Source organism: Montipora capricornis, chromosome 7, assembly GCF_036669925.1.
Source record: "Montipora capricornis isolate CH-2021 chromosome 7, ASM3666992v2, whole genome shotgun sequence".
Lineage (NCBI taxonomy): Eukaryota > Metazoa > Cnidaria > Anthozoa > Scleractinia > Acroporidae > Montipora > Montipora capricornis.
Genome location: NC_090889.1, coordinates 15,316,680 through 15,334,236, shown reverse-complemented (window position 1 = coordinate 15,334,236; position 17,557 = coordinate 15,316,680). Strand labels below are relative to the sequence as shown.

Below are 17,557 nucleotides of genomic sequence, written 5' to 3'. Positions count from 1 at the left end.
CTCTACTCGACAAATTCTCGAAAAGCCTCGAACGTCTCGAAATTCGACTCGAGCTCCAAACCTCGAAGATTCCGATCGAGTTTCTTTAACTAACAGTGTAGTATCTTTATTTTCATTATTTTGCAGAGTTGGCTATTGGTTCTTTTATTCTCTCAAGGTAGTCAGTACTGTTTATAACAGTGTTTCTTTTATTTCAGGTGCCGCTTCTGGCTGTGTCTCTCTGCTTACTCCCTCCAATGCGACGTTCTCTGCATCGTCCAGTAACAAAGGACCTCATTACGCAGAAATAAACTCTAAGGACTACTGGTGTTCGGAATTTATTCTTCCAAACCAGTCCCTTACGGTAGATTTGGGTAAGGCTGTGAGCTTTAAAAAACTCTGACACTATACCCTAAAAGTTCATAGTTTGATCTTGGCTTATTAACTTTGTTTTATAACACCACAGATGAGGATGATTCAAGGCAAAGGAAACTCACATTTATTCCTGAAGGGCGTTCAAGCAACGTTACTGCGATTTTCATAATTCTACGGAATCTTAAGTTCAAGCGCCAAGCGCCAAACTGCGTTTTGGCTTCCATCAATCAAATTTCCGAACATAGCCGGGAAGATCGACTCAGCCTGCGGAAAGTTTGTTTAGTTCATAGCTCGAACACCATTATGATATGTTTTCAGAAATTCCTCAGTAAAAGGATTCATACTGTATACAGATTCCATCGCTTTCCATCGGCGTCAAGTTCGAATGTACGTGGGAACCAAAGATGCTGATTGGTGGGTTATGTCACTCATCAACTGAGTTCGTCATCTGTGGTTGGCGTCGAAAGTTTGATTAATGGGAGCCAAAACGCACTTTGGCCGTTGGCACTTGAAGATGAATTCCGCAGAATTCTGATAATCGCAATAAAACATAAGGGACATGCTTGGTATTGGATGATAATCCTTCAATTAACCTCAGATGCATGTTGCAGGTTTCGTTGCATTCTTTGACCGGCTTCTGGTTCAAGGAAGGCCCGAATCAAAAATATCAGTGTCTGCATACTTAGCACTAACAAGCATCGACGGATTGAAGTTCTCCCATATCCTTGGCTCAAACGGAAGGCCCTATGTAAGTATTTTTCAAATGTTCTTCAGTTTTCTGCAATGGACCTTATTAGAGTTGAGCCTGCAGGCACATTTTCTTTTGTTTAAAACTGCATGCAAAAGAGGCTTAAAGAGGCTCGAAAGGGTTTTCAGCTGAGTGCGCGCGCGTAAGCCACACACGCAATTCGTTAACTGTTCGCGTCAGCTCATGATTCAAATGGGTCACCAGAAATAAACAACTACCGCTATTCCGCTCACCTTTCTCTTAAATCCTATATATATGGAATATAAATAGACATCTACTATTCACGAAAACTACGAAAATTCTACACAAACGATTTAATGGCCACTTAAATCCGTTTGTGTTGGCCTGTAGCTCCACTCGCGCGCGGACTCAAATAAGCGGGTGACGCATACGTTAATGCTGATCTTGTAACTCCCTCATTTTTCCTCATTTTGCAACTTTACTCGTTTATCTCTCTGCTTCTGGATGGTGAATTGTTTTCATTTTTTGTATGTTAGATTAGATTAATTTAAAACGTTTGTCTTTCAAATTAAAAAAAAAAAGAAAATCTGTAGGTGAAAAAAAAAGTAAGAGAGACATTTAAAAAAAAGGATTTTTTCCGAAAAACTGGCCTACAGATTTTGTTGAATTTTAAATATTTTAGAGAGTAGTTCTAACATTATCTGGTAACACTGAATGGGAAAATTTCACCGTCCCGTTTCTTAAAAAAAGGACAACATATGTTGATTTTAAGGCTCAAATTAAGAAATGTCTAATATCATCGTCATGGTAAGGTTATATTGGAGGAAAATATAAATCTGCGATGGGTAATTAATACCCTGGTCAAATTTCGTCTTAATATGATTACCCTAACTGTATCTAAGGACAGAATATGTTTATTTGTTAAAAAAAAAGGAGAAACTATTTCGAGCCTCCTTAAGGGTCAATTCAATACAAAATGACCCCTTAGCCTCGTTTATGTGACAAAACCACTGATAACTTCGATAAGGGCTATTGGTATATACTGAAATGTACTCATTGTAGAAATATTTTCACTGATCCTTATATCGAACAGTATCTGCATCGCTTGATATGGGATGCTTATTATTTGTTTAAAAATTCCGGTTGGGGTGACATGACCGGTGCATAATGATAAGGGATTTTCCAAGTATACCGACCAACCGAACGCTACCATTTTCAAAGCTTGGTTCCCAGGCCTTATCTTCCCTCATGACTCGATTTTTGCACAAAATAGAGCCTGGAAACGGAAGAATCGGTAAATTTCCAAAATTCCATTCCGATTGGAAAAATCAGGAATAGTCCTCTAAGGTACTCCAGATTTACCAAACGGATTTTGCGGAAAATGACTGTTCCATTTGACATTTAGCTAAAATTTCAAGGATTCTTGGCTGACTTATAAAGAAGGATCACCCATTCTATGTGACCCACTGGAATTTTTAGTTGCTAAGGCAACAAGGGTGAAAAACGAGCCTATCGGCTCCTATTGGACAAGTGGTAATTAAGAATGACTGCACGGCATGCATGAAGTATTTTGTTCTCGAGTGTCATTGTACGATTTATACCTTTGCACGGCTGCTGAGCTTATTTGAAAACTAGTTTTCATTTTATAAATTATTTTCGACAGGTAAAATTATACCACTGCGTCAACTGGCAATTACTTGCACTCTCTGAAAAAAAGTGTTTTTGGTAACGCGTGTTTTAAACGTATAGCCTCACCGTTTGTGAAGGCTTCTAAGCGCCTGAGCCAACGTAAACTAAACCAGGTAAAAAAAGGAACTTCGCTAAGTCACGGCTCAGCAGTCACATAATAATCTTATCTGACTTAGCGTCATTAGGTGGTGAGTGCAAATAATTGGAGTTTACAAATATGTTTATGTATGGGGATTCTATCGCCATCTTGATCACAATTCGCCAGGAGGCAAAGAACGTACTTAGCAAATTCAGTAGAAGCGAGACGAGGCAGCCTGCGTAGCAAGCGTTTCCTGCAGCCAAGAAGCGAATACATTTTTCTGGCTGCGCAAGAATTGGGCAAGTGCAAAAAACCATTGTCTCGCCCCATTTTTCGCGAGGCCAACTATAAAATAACCAGTCCAAGTTCCCCGCACGGAAACGTTTGTTACGCAGGCTAGAGAAGAGGATAAAACTAGTTTGTTACTTTTAGCTATTCAGTTTTGTTTATTGACGAGCATCGTGTTCCCTTATTTCAAAGCAATTCCGAGGGCCTTTTCAGAATGGAACAATAATCACGGACCAGAACCTCGCAATTCCAATTCAAGCTCGTTATGTTAGATTCAATCCGATAGAACCGATGACGGGTGACCTCTGTATGCGAGTTGGCGTAGAAAGCTGTCAAACTGGTAATTACTTAGTTTGTGAGGATGCCGACAGTAGGGCTTGGTAAAAAAGAAACTGGGGGATCTGATCAATTCCGTTTTGGACACAGAAAAAAATCACGAAAAACAGCTAAGCTTGGAATTATCAATACCAAGCAAAAGCAAATATGAACCTAATTAACTAGTTGCACTGAAGTGAAAATATTCTTAAATTGCAAGTGAAGCCACTTTCTTAAACTCTGAAAGACATTTCTGGGGCAAAATCGATCACAAGAATGTAAAAACGACGTTCCACTTAAACCCTGTTTACAAGGACGGGGGTTAACCCCACCTGTCAAATTTTGCTTGTAAACGCGGACTATCTTTGACCGTTTTACTAGGGTCCCTGGTCCCTCCTTGTAAATAGGGCATTCCAGTTAGTTGCAATTTTTTTTTTTTTGTGATCATGCAGAATAGATTCTCCAAAATATGGTAAGACACTTAATTTTGTGTACATAAGGTACCAAACGATGTTACTAAATCTTTCATTATTGTGTCACCACAGGCGCCCCAAGCTCAGTGTGAGCATGGGCGACAAAAATATATGGATTTGTATGAGAATCCCGAATCCCGATAAAAAGCTTAAGAAGATAATTATACTATTATATCTCAATTAAAAAGCCTAGCTTTATTTCCATCCTGGATAGCTTCCTTCCTGTGTGGTTATTTTCCAGATCCGACACGATTTGAGCCATTTCACAGTCGTGGTTGTCAACGGTTATAATAAAATCCCAAGGTTGGAGAATAAATTCTCAGGTGCCACCAATTTGAGTCAAATATTCCTGGATACAATATTCCCACGGTCACAATTTCACATCAGAATCAAGATTGAAGTTTCACACTACTCACACTGAGCTTGGGACGCCTGTGGTGTCACCAGAAAAATTTATGAAAGCCAACCATTTTGAGTTAGACCTAATTACTAGAGATCAGTGCCTAACCCAGCAGTTATTCTCTGCCTAAACAGAGTGTTCTTTCTCTGCCAAACCGGGTTAGCACTTTGCCACGCAACGTCGCCACATGCTACACCTGTATATGTCTTAAGAAGTGTCTCACCTTATTTTGGAGTGGGGTTCCATTCTAATCATAACCTATAATGATGTTATTCGCTTGGGAACGTCAAGGGAACCCGTGTTCCTATAAAGAGACACCTAAATTCATTTTTCGATGGAGTTTACAAAAATGATCAGGTTGATGTTTCTACTCTCTATTCATTCTTCATCATTCCTTCACTTTTAGCAATCGCACCAGTGCATGGCCAGTGGTCACAGTGGTCGGAATATGGCCCATGCAGCGTTCCTTGCTTCGGGGAAAGCAAACGCACCAGGACATGTTCAAGTCCTGCACCAGTGTTTGGTGGAAACCCATGTTCTGGTATCAACGAGGTTATAAAGATTTGTTCCGATTGCATAGGTTTGTACACCTTTTTATGAGTAGCAATAAATGGTCTACATGTAGGTCACATTTAGGGTTGTTTTCGATTGAGTGTCGAAAGTAATTAGTGAATTACTTTGGTTTATGATTACTTCACTCAGTGATTGGTTCAAAGTTCTCGCGCCATTTTTTCAACCAATCAGAAGTGAAACCAAAACCAATAGTGGCTCGCGCGTGCACATTTTCCCGCGCTTTGTGTCGGTTACGTGTAATTACTTCGAGTTTTGATTGGTTTACTGGATTTTCTCTGACCTTTTTGATTGGCCAAAGTAATTACTTTGGTTTTGGTTTTACGACACTCAATTGAAAACTGCTCTATTTTGAAGAGATTGGAAAAGATTTTAATGTAATTACCAGAAGATGGCACGATAGGATTCTTTCAAAGAGAAAAGTATCGTTGCTTCACGTTGAAGACAATTCTCAAAAAAATACCTTTACCCAGGCGAGAAAAAACGTCCAACTTTCTAATCCATTTCAATCTCGTGCATCTTTGCAAATGCATGCATCTCTTTCAATTGGTCTTGTCAATTGTATTTCCTAAATGTCTTTGATGATGTTTTTCTCTCCTCTATCCAGCTGTCTCGAGATTTTAAAGTTAATAATGGCGGACCATGAAATAGGAAAATTCCAGTTAAAATAAACAGATGTCTTTTTGAAAGCAAGGCTTAAAATTTGGGTCATGTAATGTTTATTTAACAGAGCATTGAAATCACAGAAAAAGAAGAATTGATGATTGTTTTTGGTCATAATAGCACTGCAGCGTTATCAATTCGTTTGAACACGGAATAGAAAGCAATTTCACCGGATCCAAAATCTGTACTAGTACTATCACTTATGCACCTATTGAAAGCTTCAATTATCAGGGGGCAGCATCATTTAACAAATTTAGCAGACTACGGTTAAATTCGGTCGAGACTTCCGAAAGCAGACCCTTTGAATTTCAAACTTTAAAATTTCACTTTAAACGATAATAGACGAGGTTTAATAAGCCCTTAAGTACACCATGCAACAAACGCTGAACGTTTCTTTCGCGTTTAATGCCAGAGCATTAATCTCTCATTGTCGAAAGATAAAAGTTATCTTCGCACTTTTACGGACAATTTAAGCAATTGTCTCTTACATTCAGGCGTCTTCAAAGGTATTTGAATCCATGACCTCTGTGATGCCGGTAAAATGCGATACAAAATGAGCTATGAAGCCAAACAGTTGAGAGCAGGTCAATTGTTGGGCTCGTGTGTTCCCATGAAAGGCCTGATGAATTAAATAAATGTATATTTGAAGTGCAGGTTAAAGACCGACAGATATAATTTATCCTCGCACTAATCGCGACAATTTAAGCAATTTTCTCTTATAGAGACATAATAAATGAGTGGTAATTATTTCCACGCAGGTGTCGTGGATGGAAGCTGGTCAAACTGGGGTTTCTGGTCTGCATGCAGTGCAACTTGTGGACCTGGACAAAGACAACGACAGCGAACATGCACGAACCCTGCACCAAGCAACGGTGGGACGAACTGCACAGGGCCATCCACAGAAACAGGAAATTGTTTACTTCGCTATTGCCCAGGTACTTGTGTCCAACATTCTCAGCACCAAAGTTCGACCTTAATCCTTAATTTGTACTAAGAGAGGAGGGAGGGGAGGGGGGGGGGGAATAACAAGATTTGTGAGATGGCCCCTGAGCGCTCTCTCTTCCACCAGGAGTCCATGAGAATAGGAGCTTTCCTCTCCCATACAAGCCCTGTGAGTCAGCATTTGCGCGTATCTTTCTATTTTTAGAACGTTACGAGTTCTTCGGCTCTGCATGCACTGTTTAGAATGGCCAATCAGAATAAAGTTATTGAAAAACGAATACAAAAATAGCAAAAGCAATGTATGCAAATTGTGCAAATTGATGCAAATTGATGTAAATGTGACTCTCGTGCTGAAGGGTCTGTTAACTAAGAAATAGAAAGATACGCGCAAAGGTTGAGTCAAGGATGTTGTACATAGTGAAGCTCCTTCTCATGGGGTCCTGGTTCCACGCATGTGCAAACGTGTTGCTTTAATTTGTACAGCAACTGCAGCCGATCAGCGAGGGCGCCGGAAATGCAATCCGAAGTTCTCACACGCAAGTCCCGCTCTTACTATGTGCTAAGTTGTTTTGAGCAGTCCCAGTTCATCTTCTCGGCTGCTCTCATTAGCAGCCTACAGGTTTGCTTTCTGCCAAGGATTTGTTATATTTGTTTCATGGGCGGTGGAAAGCCCCTGAGTGGAGTGGTCAGTTAAGCACATATACATATACAACGGACGTTCGTCAAGAAAAGGGACACAAGTCTTGGTGTAATAGTCTGGTCTTTTTTGATGATGTTAATATATGTTAGTGATTCCAATGACCATTACGACAGGGAGAGATTTAAGATTAACAGGGGACATGATGACAACGACATTCCTGTATTCTTTTTACAGTGCATGGTGGTTGGAGCGCTTGGTCTACATTCAGTCCCTGTACCAAAAGCTGCGGTGGTGGAATACAGTACCGTGCACGAACGTGTTCTAATCCGTTCCCTAGGCATGGAGGAAGAGATTGTGTTGGGATAAGGTCATTCTCGACGAGCTGCAACACCGGCTGTTGCCCAGGTTCTTTCATTAGTTAAAATCACAAAAAACTATGACTATAGTATAACACCATTAATAATAATAATAATAATAATAATAATAATAATAATAATGATGATGATGATGATAATAATATATAATAATAACTTTATTAACAAATTCTTAAACACTCTTAAATTTACAATATAAAATCTACTTATACTCCGTATAAATAATAATAATAATAATAATAATAATAATAATAATAATAATAAAAGTATACTAAAAACGTCACTCTAACAGCACCAAACAGAGAATGGGAGAATATACTAAAAATACGCAAAATGTTTGTATCCACAAGGCGAAGTCAGTAAAGTGTCCCTAAATATTGCATTAGGCCTCCCTCTTGGATTTCAATGTCAATATCAAATGAATGTTCTTAAAGTCACAAGAGGATTTTCTTCTAGCTCTTGATCCTCTAAGGCAGATTAGTGCGGATCTTAATAAAGCGAAGGATGTCCTTGCTCGTATTCAGGAAATTGTTTTAGCATAATCATCTCCTTTCTTGTTGGAGATCATCTGCGCCAGTCTGCTATGGTATTGCAAGCACTCCTTTCCCATACCGCCTGTTAACGTGAAAATAAGGGCTGTGAAAGTTCCTTGTACAATGTCCAAAACCCTCCTCGAGTGTACACGCTTCTTCTCGTTCTCGTGATTGCAGTATATTTGTTAGAGTTCCAGGTCCCTATAGCAGCATTAGGGTGACAGACACAATAATAATAATAATAATAATAATAATAATAATAATAATAATAATAATAATAATAATAATAATAATAATAATTACTTGCCAAGTTGGCAGAATTGCGGACAAAACAGCTAAGAAACAGGACAAATACACAGAGCTACGTGCAGGAATCAAACAACTTTATAAAAGCATAAGCGTTAGACAAATCAATGTTCTTTTTTACTTTCTCCGAGGCTACCACGAGGAGCTAAGGAAACGACTAAGCTTAATAACGAATACTGACAATGGGCTGTCCTTCCTTACTGAACTCTGTCAGAAATGGGTTATCTGCCAGAACGCAAATATAGTTAAGAAGTTCTATGAATATGTATAAACTGTTTGAATGTAAAGAAAATGATGAAGTGTAACTTAACTAGCCCAGACCCATGTCCGCAAGCTATGTAAATGATTCATGAAAACAAAAATGAAATCTTCCATAATAATAATGGTATATGTCTGCACTCGTTCAAGGCGTTGGTTAATTAAGCCCCGGCTACACGCTGTAACATTGCCAGAAGAACGCGACCCAACTTTGTTACATCAACGCTTCTAACAATGTTGGATACGCATATAACATTGTTGGAAACACGTCACACGTCACATTTGATGATGCAGCTACAAGCTTCTGCAAAATTTCTTGTATGTTCGAGAAAATGTTTGATCGAAATCAAAACATTCTTGCAACAAATAAAAAAATGTTGAATAAACGTCATCAAACCTGCCCCGTCTCCCAGGCCTTTCCTGAAAAAATGCTCCCTTAGCCTTTTGGCAGATCATTTAATCACTCAATTTTTCCCCTTTTTTGTTCGAATGCTGAGAGTTTCCAGCATGTCAAACAGTTAACTTAATTAATTAATTAATGGTATATTTCATTAACAGTCCTTAATTAATCCACGTTTTACTGGAATCCACAAAGTCGTACTCGATCATGACACAATTTATCAGTGAATGAAGTAACCACCTTATCAAGCAATGTAGTCTGACCCTTGTGGTTCATTTTGTTTGACGTTAAGTGTTATTCTGTTACATACATACAGTGCAGCAAATCATGTGATGGTCAAACAATGCGATCTAAAACTTGTGATCCACCAGCTGCTCACTCAATCAATTTACAGAAACAATTTTCTTATGAAATGCACTTCTTTTTTTTTTTTTGACAGTATCCACATCACCGCCTGTACAAGGTACGTCAGTTTTGAGTATGGCTCACTATTAAATCGAGGCCTTATAGCTTTGAACGTAAAAATGAAATACGCCATAAACTGTGTCTTGTTTTCGGCTTTTTTTCATTTCGCAATGATGTCTATCTCATTTTTACATGGGATGCCGTCAAGCTTCGTTGTCAACACAGTCGCATATGGTAATTAGTCACGTGCTACTGCTTGTCACTGAAGATGAGCCCCGTTGCCTGGGTCTCAGATGAATAAACCTGACTCGCAGACTTTACTATTTTTCATGGCTGTAGGTGGTTTCGGTATCTTATGTTATGACATCACCTTTCCGTAAACGGTAGGCAAGAAAACTGTCATGATCAACCACCTTCCTGAACAGTCTTAGATGCCTTGTTTAACAGAAAACCACAACACCAATCCCGTGATCTGACTGGCCAAAGCACACTCTCTCTGAGAAGTGATAGATCGCCAAAAAAGAGCGGTGAAATCAATGTTTTTTAAGAGAACATCAAAAGTTAAGGTATCTAAAAAAAATCTCAGTCATGCAGACAAATTTTGACGCGAACGACAAGCGGAAGCGAGCTATTTTCCCTTTTAACTTGTCTTCACATAACCACATTTATATTTTTAAGTGTCTTTTCTCCATTATAGATGATTAGTATAAAAATCTGGGAGACACCATTGCCCTGCCACGCGATATGTTCTCTTTCGGTTGCCGTCCCCGTCTCAAAAACGCGCGTGCTTAAGCTCCCAAACTTTCCCAGTATCTGTTGTCTCAAAGACTTGATGAGTTAAAGTAACATAATAATGTTCGCACAGTTGGTTGATTGTTTCGTCGGTAGATTTGGAAACGCTGGATTTCATTAATGCAATATCGCATTGACGATCCTGTGCTCGCATGTAAGTCTTTTGGGCGAAGTGAATTAGTTTTTTTCTCCTTTTACATGGAAACAAAACAACACTAAAATGGCGGCCATTTTGGAATAAGGTGTAGTGTATTAGTATAATTACATAGGTGATTATTTGAAAAATATGCATTCTATTTATCACCTCGATAAAACGGCTTGCGGATTTTTTTGAAAAAAAAAAAACAGCTTAAATGATTATCACGTATTAATCACCTCAAGTGCAACCAATCAGCGCAAATAATTTTCAATAATCAACTATTTAATTATACAATTACTGATTATTACCCCGGCTTCCAAAAATCTAAACAACTTATCAACGACAACACAAAGGATCATGGTTAACGTTGGTTTGACTTTACTAAGCAAGCAAGCAGGCAAACAAGCGAGTTTCAATCTTTCTTTGTCCTTTCCGTCCTTAGCTACACACAACAAAACTGTCTTACAGCTCTTAGTAACAAAAAAACGCAGTATTCCCTTGTCTCTTTTGTTACAAACTTTAAGATGTTTTTAGTAATTACTGGCAAGGTTAAAATGCCAAGACACCGCCGCTTTTAGTATCCAGCTCTGACAACTGGACTTACGTCTCAAAATCCATTCCATTATGCGTTTAGACAACGCGCCGGAATTGACGGTTGGCTGGACGGACAGGACGTCGAGCGGATTCTGCGAAACGGTTACCAACTCTTCTCTGTCAGCATTTCTCACGGCTACACTAATCACCAAAACCTTGTTGTTCTCCAAAGGTGTCACGGCATCCGTCAGGGTGGCCTTATTGTCGCTCGGAAAATTGTTGTCAGTGAAAAGGACAAGAACTTTCTTGGCATTTAGACGTGCCGGTATTTCATTGAAAACCCTTTGGACTTCTTGAAGGGCATTTCGTAAAACTGGAGGTCCAGCTAATGGAGCCTGCTTGTTTATTGCACTCGGCACTCACTCACTCACTCACTCACTCACTCACTCACTCACTCACTCAAGCAATCAATCAATCAATTTATCACAAGATAAAGAAAAAACAAACTTAACTTAAAACTGATCTTTACTGCTGATAATCCAATGAACGTTTTTTGTTAGTTTGTCTTTTTTTTTTTTTTTCAATTTTAACGTTTGTCACAAGCCAAAGTTAAGTCTTGTACCTATTCGCATAAACTAGCAATTACGCACAGAAGGACGCCTATTTAAGTTTTTCTCAGCTCAATTGATTACCTTTGCCATACTCCGGCTCATCACAAAGCAAAGGCCGTGCAAAACTCGCCCAAAACAATAAATTAAAGAAAACAAAGTAAAATTGAATTTTTCTTAAAGAACGTTCAATTTAGTTTACTTGTTTATTTATTTATATATCTATTTATTTATTTGTTTGTTTATTTATAGATCGTCTTAACACGACCATAAATTCATGGTCTTCTACCACACTGCCAACGAAGACAACGTGCGTTACTGAATCGCCAGCACTTACCCAAAGACCTCACACGAGCACGATACGGCAAAATCGTGCAGTTCCTTCAGCCTTTGCGTCTTTATGGCGCTCTCATATTACATCAGCTATGAGCTTAAATAATCCATCTACAACTTTCATGACATCATCGTCGGCCACCCAATATACACGAAAAGTCTCCGATCATCCACTGGAATCGTCGGTTGACAACACACCCAAACCTTCCTATGGGAGCCGTAAAACATTCCTTACAACTTCCTTGACATTAAACGTTTCCAGTAGTACACCAATGCCAGACGCCTCTTTGAAGCCATCCACAGTCACTGTGGAATTACACATTCAACCGACTCCCATTTCTTCTAATATTTTCTAATATTTTCTTTCAAATATTTTCTTCAAATATTTTCTTTCTTATATTTTCAAGGATCAGTTGCAACGCAAAGAGCATCTGGCAGTTCTGTAGTATCCAACCCCGTGCCTAAGACGTCTATCTTTTTCCCTACAACGTTCAACCGCACTCCAAGAATAAAAGCCTCGTCAAAGTCGTCGACTGTTTCAGTGAGTTCACCGACTCTACGAGCACTAACTTCTTACGTGTATTGTGGTATTGTGCTATTTACTTGTTTATCCCTTCCCGTTTACTTCAACATAGTTTGAGCCTCCACCTATAAAACTAACTTTGTGCCTTTAGTAATTTTACAGAAACGAGTGGTGAGGATCATACACATATCTCATTCCAATGCCCATTCTAGCCCTAAATTTAAGAACCTTGAAATCTTAAAATTCCATTATCTACAATTTTTACAACTGGGTTGGTCAATTTATGTTGGCCTATCAAAATCCTCCAAGTTATAGCTAGCAAATTTACTCTAAACAGACAAATTCACACATATTATACGAGAAAACTCTCTAGCATTTCGTTTGCCTTTCTGTCGGACTAACATCAAACAATTTTCTGTTTTCTACCAAGGACCTAAATTTTACAATTCTCTGCCAATCAGCGAAAAGCACTCAAGGCATTCTTTTCCAACACAACTATTAAGAATCTTAGATATTTTGTTCCTCTTCCGGCAACTGAATTGTTTTAAACATGTAAATTTTTACACTACTTTATATTTGAATTCGTTAAATAACTAAATTCATCTAAAGGCATTTGATTACAATCTCCGTAGCCAACTTGTAGGTTCAACGAGCGGTAGATGTCTTATTTTTGGAGACCTAATTTATATAAGCTTAGTAGTTTCTTTTAGGCCTCCTCGCCGCCATCGGTATATTTAATTTTTTTTCTTTGTGGCAAAATAAATTTAAAAAAACCCTTTGAATAAAGACATTGTTTCTTTACCAACTCACAGTAATTCTCGTTTATCTCTCTCAGATTCCTCCAAATGTTTGCACCGGAAGGAAAAAAGAAAATGATGGTTTATGCATTGGTATTTCAACAGGGATAACAGCATTTGTCATAGTGACAGTCATCATCGTGGGACGCCTTGTTTATCGACGCCAGCGTTCAAAGTAATGCACGCTTAATAATTTTTAATATACAGCCGTAAGATAAGATTCAAACATTTCTTTACAGCGTAGCCATATGCCTACGCTGGAAATCTCAGGATATGCTGAAGGTCTTCGGTGCACGAGGAAAAAGCTGAGGGATTCGAAGGGAACAGGATGTTTTGGAACTGGCATTTTTTTTCCTATCCTCGGAGACCCAGGGGCAGCTAGTCGGGACAAAAGAATTTTTCGTGGTGAAAGTTTACCACAAGAAAGGGAAGACCCCCTGAGCACTTACTCTTACCGAACCAGTTCCAGAAGCGTTCGAATTCCGTGCTTCTGATTGGCCACATTTCTTTTGTGGTCAATTAGCGAAAAGGAGCATCCGTGTGACTCTGATCTTTTCTTACACGAAGTAGTTTTCCTCGTCGATCGTCGTAGTTGCGTAGCGCGTTCAACGGGGAAAGTTTCTCGAGGAAAGTATCAGAACAAATTTGTTGTGGCCAATCAAAAGCAGGGAATTCGAACGCTGCCCCTGGCTCTCCGAGGATGTTGTACTCCCAGTTTCTTTAAGAGGTAGCCTTGCGAACGTCTGATGCTCCATATATGAAATCTATCTTATGTCTTTATTTCCAAGTCTCTTCTGGTCTTGACAAGGAGTTAACAAATGTTTTTTTTTTTCCTTTTTTCTTTTTTTTTTTTTTTTTTATAATATAACGATTACCTTACATGAGTTTTAAAGGCACAAACACCCCTCCCCCCACAAACACATTCACACCCACACACACACACCCACAAACACGGAATATGTTTACATAATAGGAAAAAAAAAGAGGAGCTCTTGTTTTGAGAGGAGCGACCAATTATACTCTACAAGATGGGAATTACTTGTACAGTTGGAGAACAAGGTGCTGGATTCTGTATTTGTCTATTTATTTATTTATTTATTTGTTTTAAAGCAATACTGTAGGAAACAGAAAACTTTTTTAAAAGACATGTTTCGGCATGCTTATGCCATCATCAGTTTAATGAGTTCCTAAGTGTGAACAGTTATAAAGTCTACGGGTAGATGAAAAAAATTATTACAACATGACGTAATACAAAAGCGGGTATTAATTACAGCGTGACACCAAACATCAATTTACAAGGTGTAAACTACAACGTGAGAAAAGTGTTGTAATGCTCCAATTGTTTGTTAAGTTCAGGTTTGATCTTATGTATATAAAAAGCTTCTTTGAGTTTTAAATCAATTGAGTTGCTGGCAGAATCCAGAATACTAAAGCACGAGGGGGAGAATTTGTTCTTACATAAAGGAGATGTGTTGAAATGCTTAAAAATATGCGAGTTTTTACTACAAGCAGAAAACTTGAGGTAAACAAGACTACTCACGAGTCGCCATTTTGTTTGAGTGTGCAGGGTCAGGGTCACGTGACCAAGCGAAAAGCATAACAAAGACACAGTCCTTTGAAGTTCGCCGGCTTTCATAACCAGCCTCCTCTACTAGCTACGCTTTCCGTGTGTTCCTTTATCCTCGTAGAAAAGGATAAAGGATCAAACCTGAACTTAACAAACAATTGCAGCATTACTACACTTTTTTCACGTTTAAGTTTACACCGTGCAAATTGGTGTTTGGTGTCACGCTGTAATTAATACCCGCTTTTATATTACGTCATGTTGTAGTAATTTTTTATCTACACGTAGATTTTATAACTGTTCACACTTAAGAACTCATTAAACTGATGATGGCATAAGCATGCCGAAACAGGTCTTTTAAAAAAGTTGACTGTTTCCTACAGTATTTATCATACTTGTTACTAGTGCGACTTTAAAGCAATAGCGGTTCCCATTTCTTTCGCGTTGTCGTATCTTCCTTCTCTACTTTATGAATATATATTAGATGCCGTAAATATTCTTCGAAAGTGGCTTTCGTTCTTTAAATTTGGCACAGCCATATGAAATGTTTGCTTGTCAAAAAACAAAAATTAATTTGCAAATTGTATTTAGAGGTATCTGGCCTCAGTCCCAGTCTACCTGAAAAGCATATTCTTTACTAACAATTTTACAGGCCTGAATCCATGAAAAAACATTATTCCAAAAACAACGGCTTTTGCTACATTCCCAAAAGAAATGAAAGAGCTTTTCTTTACCATATTGACAGAAGGTGCATTTCTCGTTATCTATACGTCCTATTTTCTTAAGAAAACTATTACTTGAAAGTTGTCGATGTAAGAATTTAAAATTAAAGACTGTGAGTTTTGAACTCTTGGCACATGTAAAGGCCAAGACATAGGCTGCTTTCCACTTGACTTTGTGACCGGGTCCAAGATTAATTTCTTTGCGCCATTTTCCTTGACTTAGGTTTGGTAGCTCACTTTTTATTGGTACTAACTTCTTATAAACCAATCTAGAGGGTTTTGAGTTTTTTAGAAATATTGAAAGAAAGCTCTCAAAACTAGCATTAGTCCTCTCACTTTTCCTACGGAGAGAATTAATTGCCGAAATTATTCCGTAATAACTTAAGGGAGGAACTTGAAAGTTATATTTGTCTTGAAAAGCAGTCAAAGATAAAAGCTCAAAGGAATAATTTAGGATATGCTTAACTGTATACGGTTATACCTTTAAGGGACCAGTCTTTGAAAAAAACTGTTCTATGTCCAATTCTTATGTGTGAGTTAAAAACTGTGCTTCGGATGTCAAATTTTCGGTGAAGGAAGCTTCACATCAAATTTCAAGAATTTCTTTCATGAAAGGGTCTGAGACCTCAATAGAAAAAAGCACGCCTCCTTCCTAGTAAGGTTTCCTAAAAATATCGTCTTTCCTCCATGTGACTGAAGTTCCAAGTCAAAAAAAAGCCTCCAGCTACTACTGTTTTCAGGATCAAGATGTTTTTTAATCCAAGATGATTTAAGAGATTTATTAAAAGACTCTATATCAATCATTTTAAGTCCTCCTTCAGAAAAGTCGTTTATCACAACATTTCTTTTTATTTTATCCCCTTTTTCGTCCCATAAAAATTTATAAAAGAACACGTTTATATCATTAATTGCTTTATGGTCTGTTTGTTTGAAGTGGCGTAAGTATATACACCAATTGTGATACCGCAAGACTTTTAATGACTGTATTTTCCCAAGCAGACTAAGTCTACGAAATTTCCAACAACTTAATATCGCTTTCACTTTTTCCACTTTATCTATGTCACTATGGGAAACTGTTTTATTTGAATCCAACGAAAACCAAAAACCAAGAGCTTTAACTTTTCCTTTAGGCCATTTAAAGTTATTTTCAGGACAGAGTTTAAGATCAGTGTTTACCTTTGCGCCGATCCATAGAGCTTCTGTTTTACCACAGTTGAGTCGGAGACCAGATACCTCTCCAAAAAGATCTAATAGTCTTAAAGATTCTTCAAGGGATTCTATCGAACCGTCCAAGATTAGCGTGGTGTCATCTGCACATTGGCTCAACTTAATATTTTTTGCCTTCACAGTTATTCCTCTAATTTTTGGATTTCTTCGAAAGGCTTCGGCCATCACTTCTACCGATAAAACAAATAGGTATGGCGACAAAGGGCAGCCCTGCCTAACTCCTCTAGTCGGTTTAAAAAAAATGCTCGCCCAACCATTGTTCAAAATACAGCTTTCAACGTTACAGTAAAAGATGTTAATCCATTTTAGAAGTTGTGGGCCATAGCCAAAATACTTTAAAGTCTTTTGAATGAAAGTCCACTCTAATGTATCAAATGCTTTCTCAATATCAAGGAAAAGAAGAAGTCCGGGAATATTCTTCGCTGCCGTGTATCTAATAACACTATCAATTAAAAGGATATTTTCACCAATAAATCTGTTATTAATAAAATCTGTCTGATCATCAGAGATAACTTTCGGAAGAAAAATTTTTATTCTCCTTGCTATGGCTTTTGTTGCAAAGTCACAGTTAAGTAATGTCAAGGGTCGCCAATTCTTAATTAGACTGATCCGCGTCCTTTTTAGGAATAAGTTTAACAAATTCCACGTCTTTGCGATACTGAAAGTGTTCCTGTTTCATACGAATAGTTAAAAGAACTTATCAAGATATCACTCACATCAATCCAAAAAATCTTGTAAAATTCGCAAGGGAGGCTATCTGTTCTTGGCGTTTTGTCCGAATTCATACAGTTTAGCGTTTGCAGGCATTCTTCCCTATTCAACAAGCTTTCAAAAACAAGTTGTTCCACATCGGTCAAGTGATTTTGATTTTGCTGTGGTGGGAAAAAAACGTCACTAGATTTCTCGTTATTGGTTTTGGA

The 17,557-nt window shown here is 38.2% G+C and overlaps 1 protein-coding gene across 1 annotated transcript in view; it reads left to right on the top strand.

Annotated features, from left to right (window-relative positions):
• Positions 1–17,557, top strand: part of LOC138055697 (coadhesin-like) — a 49,784-nt gene that overhangs the window by 26,203 nt on the left and 6,024 nt on the right. Inside the window, exons 2-10 of the mRNA XM_068901578.1 lie at positions 198–353; positions 966–1,102; positions 3,312–3,459; positions 4,714–4,887; positions 6,299–6,475; positions 7,357–7,527; positions 9,433–9,456; positions 12,212–12,345; positions 13,163–13,299. Of these exons, the coding sequence (XP_068757679.1) occupies positions 198–353; positions 966–1,102; positions 3,312–3,459; positions 4,714–4,887; positions 6,299–6,475; positions 7,357–7,527; positions 9,433–9,456; positions 12,212–12,345; positions 13,163–13,299 (1,258 nt within the window). The remainder of the gene's footprint in view (positions 1–197; positions 354–965; positions 1,103–3,311; positions 3,460–4,713; positions 4,888–6,298; positions 6,476–7,356; positions 7,528–9,432; positions 9,457–12,211; positions 12,346–13,162; positions 13,300–17,557) is intronic.